The sequence below is a fragment of the Galeopterus variegatus genome, unplaced genomic scaffold, assembly GCF_000696425.1.
Source record: "Galeopterus variegatus unplaced genomic scaffold, G_variegatus-3.0.2 Scaffold152, whole genome shotgun sequence".
In the NCBI taxonomy this organism is placed as follows: domain Eukaryota; kingdom Metazoa; phylum Chordata; class Mammalia; order Dermoptera; family Cynocephalidae; genus Galeopterus; species Galeopterus variegatus.
Window position 1 is genome coordinate 954,379 of NW_007726263.1, and position 12,614 is coordinate 966,992.

The 12,614-nt window shown below is 35.5% G+C and overlaps 2 protein-coding genes across 3 annotated transcripts in view; one reads left to right on the forward strand and one right to left on the reverse strand.

Moving 5' to 3' along the window:
• Positions 1–5,128, forward strand: part of USP53 (ubiquitin specific peptidase 53) — a 72,994-nt gene extending 67,866 nt beyond the window's left edge. The window contains exons 15-16 of the mRNA XM_008592158.1: positions 2,817–2,898; positions 4,098–5,128. Coding sequence (XP_008590380.1) covers positions 2,817–2,898; positions 4,098–5,064 — 1,049 coding nt within the window. The 3' untranslated portion in view covers positions 5,065–5,128. The remainder of the gene's footprint in view (positions 1–2,816; positions 2,899–4,097) is intronic.
• A 4,114-nt stretch (positions 5,129–9,242) lies between these two features.
• On the reverse strand, positions 9,243–12,583 carry LOC103607689 (chromosome unknown open reading frame, human C4orf3). Of its 2 annotated transcripts, XM_008592174.1 has the most exons (3): positions 12,254–12,583; positions 11,316–11,676; positions 9,243–10,793 (listed from the first exon to the last, which is right to left on the reverse strand). In XM_008592174.1, the coding sequence occupies exons 1-2, from the start codon at positions 12,457–12,459 to the stop codon at positions 11,670–11,672; spliced, it is 213 nt and encodes a 70-aa protein (XP_008590396.1). In that variant the 5' UTR covers positions 12,460–12,583; the 3' UTR covers positions 9,243–10,793; positions 11,316–11,669. The 2 variants fall into 2 exon arrangements, with proteins under 2 accessions (XP_008590396.1, XP_008590390.1); XM_008592168.1 differs by lacking the exon at positions 11,316–11,676 and having other exon boundaries at positions 12,254–12,547.
• Positions 12,584–12,614: the final 31 nt, after the last annotated feature.

Genomic DNA, 12,614 nt, shown 5'->3' on the forward strand with positions numbered 1-12,614 from the left:
AATACTGCACCAACACCAAGTGGTAGTTTCTTCAAGATTACCACTGTGAAATCTGAAACCATAGTAGTTAACTTTTCATACTACATTACATTAAAATATATTTGTCTGTTTTGTATTTCCAACGATGTTTTATCCATGCTTCATTTTGTATCATCCCTATGTGGTTTGCAAGTTACACAAGTTTTGCAAGTTTTCCAAATGTTGATAGTTTCATTATGTAATATCTTTCTTAAAACATGTTTGTTAATATCACCACAAATATTAGCAGAAAGTCATTGTAAGTAAAGGGAAGTTGCAAAACTCATGGTGGTAGAAACAAATTTTCCAAAATTCTTACTTTCATCTAAAAGCTTGGTTTTTATTATGGGCAATAAATATTGCCAGTTGTTTTCTTTGAACTGACAGGGTCACATTTCCTTTACAAGAAAATTTTTGCCAATACCCAAGTCTGAATGTCCAAAGTTTGTTTGTTGTCTTTTCAGGTAAAAATGGTGTTCTGTGATAAAACCAGCTGAATTCAGCTAACAACTCAACCCTATAAAGTGTTTTTTCGTGAAACCACCCTTATACTTGTACATGCAGCAAAAGTGCTTTATGCATACTTCCCATTTTCTCACACAGATTAATAAAAAGATGTGTAATTACTAAACAATTTACTGCTTCATCAAGCATTCCTAAATGAAACTGGCTTTTTTCTTTTTTCAACCCCAAGTGTGTGAAGAATACAGTTACTACTAGAACAGTTTGGGTATCACTGACTTGATTTATGCTAGCAGTTTTATCCATCCTTGTTTTTGCACCATCAGTGTAAATGTTAACAGAGTCAAAAAGACAAATAACATCTTAGTATCATTATGAAAATAGTTTGACTTCATAGACCCTCTGAAAGGGTCTTGGGGACCTCCAGGAGTCTGTGGCCACACTTTGAGAACTGCTCAGTTAAAATAAGACTCAGTACATACTGGACATTCTGAAAATTGTAGCTATTATTATTGTGGGGATACATGACTAAAATAACTCTATACTATTTTCTAGTTTTCATTTCTAAGATAAGTGGGTGATGTGCTCACAGAGTAATTTACTGAACTCCAAAGATGTGTCTGTGCTTTGTCTGTACCTGGGTGCTTGTGATTTTTCTGTCAGTATACTGGAGCTTTAGGTCCCTCATGTTTATCAGCAAAGGAAATAGCTACTGGTAGACCTTCAGGTTCTCAGATGCAAAGAACCTCCTCTCCCATAAGGGGGTATGAAAAACTGGGATGGTCTTAGGTAAACTCATATATAAATCCAAATGTCTTTGTTCTTTTTTCTTCATCTTTTCCCTATAAAATAAGCTTTAAGAGTTTTGTTAATTTGGTTGGGCCTACTGTATCTATAGTCAGGAAATTAATTTCATTTACATGTATTAAAGATTAGAGGGCAGTAGTTGTTTTTATTAGAGCTATTCTAAAGTAATACTTTGTAGAGAGAGACCCAAATGTAGATAATGTTTTACTCTGAACGTTAATATTGTTAAAAGACCTTCAGTGAATTCTACCTGAATCATGTTAGAGGGAAATAGAAGTAGATCCACTGTTTTTTATGTGGCACCATATTGGACTTTAGGCCCTAATCCTAGGTAGGTGTAGTTAAAAAACGAAGGTTGGGGGAGGCAGAGATGATTAATTTGAATCTGAAATCTTACAATGTCCCAGGCTTGGAAGTAAAAGAAGTCACATTGTAAGTTATCATTAGACTTCATTAAAATTAAATTAAAAAACTATTTGGTGCCTATTATATGTCAGAACTGGTGATAAGTTAACAATTATAAGGGGGAAATATGGCACAGTGGTTAAGAGCATGGACTTTTGAATCATACAGATCTAGTTCTGCATTTGTTAGCTTTGTATATGAGGGGTCTTCCAAAAGTTCATGGAAAGGTTTGTATTATCTTTTCTTTCTATTTTTCTATGAACTTTTTTGAAGTACCCTTGCTTACCCTTGGGTAAGTTACTTAACCTTTCTAAGCCTCTGTTTCCTCATCTGTAAAATGGAGATGATAGTAATTTCTTCATAAGCTTGTAAAGAGTAAATGAAATAGTATCAACTTCTTACAACTTGAGTAAGCAGTGAATAAATGGTAGCTAATTAGTAGTGGTATAATATTTCATGTGCTGTCATACTACTCTCCCACCTGTTTTAATTCAGTTGATCTTCTTAATATTCCTATGAGGTAGGTAAAATGGATTACCATTATCTCATTAGATAAATGAAGAAACTGAGATTGTAAGGGGGAAGAGGCTTGCCTAAAGTTACCCACCCAAAGCTGGCTGGTTAGCTCAGTCGGTTAGAGGGTGATGCCGATAACACCAAGGTCTGGGGTTCAATCCCTGTATCAGCCAGCAAAAGAAAGAAAAAAAAGGTTCTAACCTGTAAGTAGTGAATCCAAACTTCAACCTAAGCCAGGTATTTTCAAATGCAGGATTTTTTTTCATAGCATTTTGTCTGTAAAGATCAGTTCTCATATAACAGGGGAAGCACAGGCATGGTTCCACATGACCCAGCAGGAATAGCACTATTCTGGCATTTCTGACAGCCTCAAATGATAATAAACTGAAGAAAGAACCATTAATTTTGCATAAACGGTTTGATAAAGTGGTGTTATTTTGAGTTGATTCTTGAAGAATTAATTTTTTTGTTTGTTTTTTAATTGGAAGAGAATTACCTGTTTATAGAAAACTTTATGTAACTATAGAGGAGTATAAATGGAATAAATTCTATAAGATTATTTAAATAATTTTGTTTTCCTTCTCTCTCCTCCCCATTCCCCACCCCAGGCTTTAACTTGGAAGCAGGATATAAATCTCATGAGTTCTACCCAGAATCACATCTACAAATAAAAAATCATTTGATAAGAAGGTAATCATAGATATTTGGAAATATTAAAACTTTTTTCCTAAATACATGTATTATAGTAACTCTTACTATAATACTTATCAGAAAGGTATAAATACATATTACTACTCTGAAAGCAATAGGTTCACCATATTATGATACCTGTCTTACTGGGAATCATTAATAGGATGAGGACCTGAAGATAGAGGGCCTACAAAGTACCAGGTGCAATACTTGATTGTCTGTTTTAATCCTCACAGCATTCTTATGAGGTAGATGGTATTTTACAAAAGAGAAAATTTGAGGTTTAGATTAGGTAATGTGCCCAAAGCAATGGAATTGAGATTTTATTATTGCTCTATCTACCTAGCAAAACCTCAACTCTTTTTAACCATTCTCCTCTAACTCAACTCCATGTTGTTGATATAAGAAAAATAACTGGCAATGAGATATCATTTATCTTTACCTTAGAAATTAGTTAGTACCTAATTAAAGGTAATCTTGACTGACTAAATTATTTTAAATTAGTTTAAGGAGGTCTTCAAAAAGTTCATGGAAAGATTTGTATTAACTTTTAATTCATTTTTCCACAAACTTTTTTTTTTGGGACCAGTAAGGGGATCGCAACCCTTGGCCCGGTGTTGTCGGCACCATGCTCAGCCAGTGAGCACACTGGCCATCCTTACATAGGATCTGAATCCGCGGCTTTGGCGCTACCAGTGCCGCACTCTCCCGAGTGAGCCATGGGGCCGGCCCAATTCTTCCACAAACTTTTTGAAGTACTCTTGTTACTATCCTTATAGCACTGTATATCAGATTTTAAGTGTCCCTAACTCTATTGCCCTTAAACTTTTGGATGTTCGTGGGGAAGTCTTTTAGGGTATTGAATTGTTTGCTTGTAAATATTTTCCTTAAGTTCTGTGCTGTGTTTTGTCACAAATAAATATAATTTCAGTGTTTGTAAGTTGAAATGAGTTTTAAAGATATGATTTTGGTAATGATGGTGTTTTTGGTAAGCATTCTTGTATTCTGGCATAAAGATTTTGGGTTTGGAGAGAGATGAAAATGTTAATGGTTACAAATATCTTCCCATTTCTGTTTTGTTGCAAAAATAATATAAACCATATGTTGGGAAAATCAAACTAAAGGACAAATGTTTGTTTTCCCCCGTTTTGCATATTTGCAAATGGTGTTTTATCACTGATTTTATTTTCAAATTCCAGGTCCCATATATGTGAAACCAGTGGAAAGTTATTTCCTTCGTCCAGCCCACAAATACTCAAGGATGATACTGCAAGAGAACATATCCACCAGTCAGATGAACAGAAACTTGGAAAACCAAGTGAATGCAAATGTTCTGAGTGGCTTAATATAGAAAATTCTGAGAGAACAGGTTTGCCTTTTCACACTGATGATAATTCTGCTTCTGGGAAGAGAGTGAACAGTAATGAAATAGTCTCACCATCTTCATTGTTGTCTTCACAAGTGAGAACTGTTGGGTTAAAGCTAGAAAGTGCTCCCTTCACCCAGCAGCAAAATATGATGGAACAATGTTATTCTGAGAATTCTCTATCTAGGGAACATTCAGTTCAGTCAACCTACAGGTCTGATGGTTGTCAGATGCCAAAACTCTTTTGCCAGAATCCACCACCCCCTTTGCCACCAAAGAAATATGCTATAACCAGTGTGCCACAGTCAAAGAAAAATGAATCTCCACCTGATGTCAAACTTAAAGCTAACTCTTCTATTCTTCCAAAGCACAGTTTAGAACCAAGTTTAGGAGTGAGTACATATATGAATGATGAACCACATAAAGAAACATTTCAAGCAGATGAGCATGTTGGCAAGATACCAAACTACTCGTTTAGCTCTTCAACTAATGGTTTTCAGGCAAACTCAGGTGCAGTTATTGATGCATTTTGCCAACCAGAACTAGACTCTATTTCTGCATGTCCAAGTGAGACAATTTCACTAACTACCTATTTTTCAGTTGATAGCTGCATGACTGATACATATAGATTGAAATACCATCAGAGGCCCAAGCTGTGTTTTCCAGAGAACAGTGGCTTTTGTAATGATAATTCACTATCTCAGAGTGAAAGAGTGTTAGGGCCTGTGTTACATAATAGTCTTGGTTCAAGTTGCCCTTCTGAGCAAAGATATAAACCTAGCATACATTGTAATAGATAAATGATGAAATCGGCAAGCTTATACCTCTCAGAGGCCATAAAAATATTATAGGAACCTACTGACCAAACCTAGTGATATATAAAATTAAAACCCATGGTATTTTTAAAGTTATTAATCACATATATATATATATATATATATATATATACACACATAAAAAAATGTTATGATCAATTTATTGGATAATTTAGAAATTCCCTTTGAATAGTCTTGGCATGCACTGAAAAATAGAAAATTAGGGGGTATATTTGCCATATGCTACAGTTGAATAAAAAATAAATTTGCCCCTTTATTATTTGGCTAAATAATTTAGAAATTCCCTTTGAATAGTCTTGGCATGCACTGAAAAATAGAAAATTAGGGGGTATATTTGCCATATGCTACAGTTGAATAAAAAATAAATTTGCCCCTTTATTATTTGGCTAATAGACCCATAAGTATTTAACTAGTACTCACGTATGTAGATTAGTCAACTATGCTAATTGAAAAATACCAGGTGATGCATGGTTGTCTAGTCAAAGCAGTATTTGTTTTATGAGGAAGCACTTTCTAATGGGTAACCAAAGGAGGGCTTCACCCATTTGTTTTTGACTTCTGTGATAGTCTGCTATGTATGATCCTTTTAAGTGTCTTTAAAAACAATTGACCCATGAATTTGATAGCATTTGGAAAAAAAATGCCTTAATGATTAACAACGTTAAAATTAAATTTTCAAGGTGAAATGGAACTTAATTTTGCTTCTAGAACATTTTATTTTCAGAATGTCTTTTTAACATAAATTAGGCCTTTGACTAATAAATGTATTCATAAATGCTTCTTCAACCCTGTGAGCTAAAAAGTTAAAATACTTAAACTTTAGTATATTTATTTATCTTGTTACATTTTTTTCTAATTTTATATGAAATGTAAAAGTTTTTATTTTGGTTTGGTTTATTTTGGGCTAATAATCAGTGTTAGAAATTAACGTAGGGACCTCTTATTGGGAATGTCACTGTAACTGCCTAAATTTTCTCTGCTATAATTTTAACTGCTTATAGATTGTCAACCCATTTTACTGATTTTGATTCTTGAATCTGTAAATCTGCCTAGGTTTCCAGATTAAATTTCTGTTTTTCATATAGAGGGTATAATTTTTTTTTTTTTTTAAAGATGACCGTTAAGGGGATCTTAACCCTTGACTTGGTGTTGTCAGCACCACGCTCACCCAGTGAGCAAACCGGCCATCCCTATATAGGATCCGAACCCGTGGCCTTGGTGTTGTCAGCACCGCACTCTCCCGAGTGAGCCACGGGGCCGGCCCTGAGGGTATAATTTTAATTACATATTTAATTAATTTGAGCATCCATCCCTTTTTTCCTTCTCTAAGCAAATAATAATTTTATCCCAAATACTTTCATGGAGAGGGCTTTGTTTAAAAATGAAAGGAATTCCCATTACTATGGTGACCTTACAAGTGAAAATAAGTTACTTTAATTGCCTTATTTCATTAGTTGTCATTTTATTTTCTACTAAGCTGGTAAACTAATTGTGGTTTAGAATAGTTTTATAATGTCCACTCCAAAGAATTGAGAATCACAGAATTAAAGATTTTTTTACATTCCTAAATGGATAAACTTCATAAATATAAAAAGTAAACTAATTAGTTAATTTAGTATCTTGACTGATTCCATAAATTGCATTAAAATATTCTAAAATGTAAATGATTAAAAATGAATACTTTTAGATAAATAGAAAATAATTGCTTGTAAAAGTGTAACCTCACCAAGTTATCAAATCTTGGCCAATCTTCCACCTGTAGAGAAGTTTTTACTAGCCTTTTAAAACTATAGTACAGTAGTAGGTGATTATTACTTTATATTATCTTAATTTAGAAATACTTGAATACCAACTAAATTAAATTTTACTTTTAAGAAAACTTATTTTTAACAATTTTTAGTATGGAGGGTTTGTAAATAATGTAATGTTTGTAAAATTGTATTTGAAATGTCAATGTTTTTAATTACTGCTTTTATAACACTGTAAAATACTAGAAAAATGGGCTTCAAGTATTTTTAATAGCTTTCAAAATCTGTGTAGGTTTTTAAATTTCTATTTGGTCAGTACATTCAGTTTGAAATGTATTATTTGAAACATTTAAACCAATTTCTGCATTTAACAGCAGTTTTATAAAATTGTCTTTTCAACTCACAATTGAGTTGCAAACAGATAAGTGTCCAATTTTGCACCTTTTAAAGTACTGTCCAGTTGAAACTTCCTGAATCATGTAATGTAGTACTAACCAAACTAGAAACTGTCCGTTTGCTTTTATGTTGATTCAACACTCCAAATACAGATTAAATACATATTTGCTAACTAATCATTCACATGTAAAATTTTTACTTCTAGGGTGCCTATTTATTTTTATAGATGTTTTCATCTGGTTATAAGCTTATTATAACTTTTAAAATAATGCAACCAACTGTTAAGAATGTTTAAAATACTTATCTTCAGAATGTTATATTTTCATGTGAAATCAGTTTCTCCTGGTTCAAAAAAATTTAAGATAAAGTGATTTTTTAAGTTAATATGGGTGGACTTTTCTTTGCATTCATGAACTACGTGTTCCCCTCTTCCCACATGGATTATGTATTTTATGGGAGATGTACATCAATTTGAAGTTCAAGACTATGAGAAATTTTACTGCTCATAAAATGTTATCACAGGGAGGTTTCTAAGAGTTAAACTCCAACATGGTCTACGAAGTACAGCTCCTAGAAAAGTTGGCAAACTTTCTATAAGAAGCCAGAGAGTAAATAATTTAGGCTTTGTGGACGATAAGGTCTCTGTAACAGCTACTCTGCCTTTGTAGTGTAAAAGCAGCCATAAAAATATGTAAATGAACGGGCATGGCTGCTTTCCAGTAAAACTTTGACATTGAAATCCAGATTGCATATAATTTTCACGTGTCATAAAAGCCTTTTGATTTTGTTCAGTCCTATTAAAACTTAAAAACTGTTTGTAGCTCACAGGCCTTCCTTGTAAAAACTGGTATCAAGCCAGATTTGGCATTGGCCCTAGTTTGATGACCTTGTCCTAGAGCATAATTTACATTAAATGCCCACATTAACCCTAAATATCCTGAATCTCAAAATGTATTCCCATGTCATTTGGGGACTGGGTATTTGGAGCTCTTTACATCCTAAAATTCTCAGGTTAACAGACCCCTAAACACTGTTCTTCACAGCTGTTAATTAGCTAATTCATTTCAAATGGGACTATTAAGAATCCTTTCACTTATATGAAATTGTGTGAAATTTACAAAGGAATTTACCAGATTAAAATCACATTGATGTTATTCTTTTGATGTCTTTGTTTTTATCATAGTTAGTTTGTAACTTTTCTTGGTGTCTCATTTATCCACTCTTAAAAGCCTTCAAAGTGTGAGCACTGTAAGTAGTCACTACACTTGAAATGGCACAGTTCAGTAGTAGGTACAATTTCTTACTGATCACCTGTATGAAAGCTTCAGTCTTCAACCCTCATTTTTGTGTAGCATTTACAGTCATGTCATACATTATACTAATACCAACTGTATTAGTCAGGGTTCTCCAAAGAAACAGGATGTTTATATAGAAAAAAATTTATTATGAGGGATTGGCTCACATAATTACGGAGGTTGAGAAGCAATCTGCCATCTGCAAGCTGGAGGCCCAGGAAAGCTGATGGTATAGTTCCAGTCTAAACCCAAAGGCCTGGGAACCAGGAGTGCCTATGTCTGAGGGCAGAAGATGGATGTCCCAGCTGAAGCAGGGAGAGAACTCGCCCTTCCTGCTTTTTTATTCCATGAAAGGACTGGATGATGCCCACCCACATTGAGAAGGGCAGTTCTTATTTGGTCTTCTGATTCAAATGCAAATCTCTTCCAGAAATATCCAGAAATAATGTTTTACCAGCTATCTAGGCATCCCTTAGCCCAGTCAAATTGACATATAAAGTTAACTATCACACTAAGATCTCTCATCTTCACTAGAAAATACTAGAAACTTTTAGAATATTTTATAGTTGTGGTAGTAGGCCAGTTTTAGGCTCAGAAAGGTAGTATGGATTAGAAGTCTGTGTGTGTGACCTAACAGCAAGCTATAGAACTGTAATCCCCTTACAACCTCACCACCAGGTAACTTGTTACAACAACACCAAACTCAACTATAAGTAAACTTTATTAGACAAAATTATTAGCAAGCAGCACAAAAATAGTTCATACAATCTATTTGGTAAATTCAATGAAATCCCAGTTCTGTATTCCTCTAATATGCTTCAACCCCACATTCTGTAAAAGGCTCTCTTTAGGCAGATGCAACAATACCCTGAAAGCATAATCGTTAACTCATAGATGGTATTAGGCACTTAAAATCCTCCAAAATCAATTCCAGACTTGACTGTAACCCTAAGCAAAGCTGAAAGGCAAAGGGTATATAGAATTTACAATATCGTATGCCCAGTTTCCAAGGGAGTGGAATATCTCCAAAATACTTTAGACAGATCACATATATGAGGTACTTCAAAAAGTTCATGGAAAAATAGAATTAAAAGATAGAGTTGTTCCACGAACTTTTTGAAGACCCCTCATGTAGAATATGTTGCTAATTTCAAGAATAAGATCCGATTTCTAAAATCCCTTACATAAAGTGTTTAGGGCTAAAAGGAATGGCTTCTGAAGTGGTTATATAGTAGCTGCTTTGGGAGTGGAGCCTTTCTGATTAGATGCCAGCTGATCACCCCTAGAATGTAAATTTCTATTAAATAACATATTCAGATTTTAAAAACAACAAATGAGAAAGTAAACTTCATGAAGGCAAGAATTTTTGTGTTTTGTACAATGCTGTATCTAAACTCACACCTGGCTGATAGTGAGGGCTCAAATATCTGTTGAATGAGTACTGACTTTGTTGAACTATTTAAGTAAGTTACAGATATGGTAAGAATAAATACGTTTTGGCCACAGGATTAAAAAATAGGTCTGAACCACAAAATCCTATTTTACGGAGCTCAAGAGTTTAAAAGAAAGGGAGGCAACCAGGTAAGACGACATGCATACTAACTTTCTAATATTGGATATTACCTACTTTCTGTAAGACTGTATCAACCTATCAAGCATGACATATTTTTTCATAAGAGTCCCACTTAATCTAAAAATTAAACTGGTATTTACAGCCAGTACACTGCAGGACATTTTCAGTATAGCTTTTGTGTTTGTTTGTAGCATTGATGCAATCTAAGAACACTTTGTTCCTTCTCTCAAAATCCTTCCCTTGCTTTTGAGTAATCTACTTTTGAATTTATAAATACCTCACATTATTTACCATATTATTTGCATCATACCAAATCTTGATCAACCCTTAAAATGTTAAAGGAAAGACATTGCTATATTTCTTAATGAATACACAAAATCTTTAGATACAAATACTTTTATATTTAGCCTCTGTAAAGCCATAGATGTTTCAAAAGTTTTTAAACGTGAACCAAAGGGTCTAGTTTTAAGAACTTAGCTGTGAATGGGCGAGATCACTACCCATTTAATAGTATTCTCCAAGTGAGTAACAGAATGTGTAAAATGAAAGGAAGATCCCTTAGAGGTTTGAAGTTCTTCAGCTGCACAATCCTGTCTGTCTTCCTTATTCAAGAAGTTTGTAAGTCATTTCCAGAATTCACTCCAGAAGCCAACTTCTTAATTTAGATATCAGCAAACCAGTCTGTAAAAAACAAATCTTTGTCAGCAATGTTTCCTTTATCATCCCATTTTAACACTTTATGCCAACTTCTGAAAAGTTTGTCTTAGTCACTTGCCTATTCGTAAATGATTAACATGTTAATAAGAGCCAAAAACGACCCGGACTACTTCTTGTAAGGCTTCCATTTTCTACCCAGAGCTGAAAATTCAACAGGCCATTAAAAAAAAAAAAAAAAAAAAAAAAAAAATCACTGTATTTGAGGTTATTAGTCTCTGAAACCTGAGGGGGAAGAATGGAAATTCTCCCGTTACAAATGGTTTGATTTTACAGAAATACCAATCCCTTTCACCATTCTTCCCTTTCGATCCTCTGCCTTCTAATTTGCCACACCATCAAAGAAATCGGAGACAATGAGGCAGAAGATACCCAAATCTTAGCCAAAATTCAGGGATGGAAAGAAGAAAGAAGACAATAATTGCCTATCAAGAAGGGCAAATTTCTGAAGTAAAACCTCTTAAGCACGATGAAGAGGATTTAACTTACAATGAGTGAACAATCAACTCCAAAGTCCAGGAGAGGTGTTTAATATCTAAACAGGCTGCAATGCTTTTCTTCCATAGTCCCCCTTCCTTCATTTCACTACTTCTCTCTTGAACTTGTCCCTTATTATCATCTGGGTCCTGTGTCCTTCTTCTTGTTCTGCTTCCTCCTCTCCTTTCCTTTATCCCCTCCCAGAACCGTCTTTTCAGAGTGAGTGACAAGAAAATGGACATCATGGATTTTGCAAGCGGACTCTTCATCTTCAGGATTTTGTGATTTATCGGTTGGTGTTTTGGGATGTGTGGGCGAAGTCAGAGTCCCAGGTTTCTGGGAGGAGTAACTGGGTGGATAAAGTTGTCATTTACTGAAATGGGAACAATGAAAGATAACTACGTTTGGGTAAGAAATGAAGATTTATGTTTTGAACATGTTAAGTTTGAGATACTTGCGTGGCCTGCTCATGGTCAAGCAGTTTTGGCTGAGCACAAACTACTGCCGGGCAATATACAAATCGCTTTTAGATAAATCACCATCTCATTTAATCTTCTTCACTACACCCCTATTGACCTGGTTACTATGGGTCCCAAATGGTAGATGAGAAAATAAAGCTCCAAGAAGCTACACGACTTCGCTAGTTCCTTCGTGGTGGTGAAGGAACGCAAACCTATCTGGTTTCATTCCAAAACAAAGAAAAAACGTATGAAGCCAAGTTTCCTCCACACTTCTTCGCAGACTCCCACTGAGGTGCCAAGTAAGAACATGTTCACTCTAGTCCTCCCCACTCTTCCACCCACCCGACTCCACCACTAACCATGGAGTGATGTGTGATCTTGGACACATATAAAGTCTAGAATTCAGTTTCCTCCCCCTTCCCGCCCACCAAATGGAGTAAATGGTCTCTAAGCTCCTTGCCACTTACACTGTGCCTGCGGGACACTCACCATGGCAAAAGATACACGAACAAAAACAACACCACGTCGAAAAGGATAAAGAGCCAGACATCCAGCCAGTAGGAATGTCTTGGAAGCCCGTTTGCTCCAGACCGAGGCCGCACATCGTGGTTCTGCAGCTGCCTCCCAGTCTCGCACAAGCCTCGCCGCTCCCGAGGGCCGTCCGGGCCATCTACTGCCGCCGCGCCCACCTCCATCTCGCTCTCGCAGGTGCGCCGCAACCCCAACACCTGGAAAAGCCTCGGCTCCGCACTTCCGCCTTCGCTGCGCAGCAAAATGCACAGACGCCTTTCGCCTGCGCCAGCCGCGCCCCACCCACCGCGGAAGTGGCTTCTAGGCCGGCCCCTCTCAG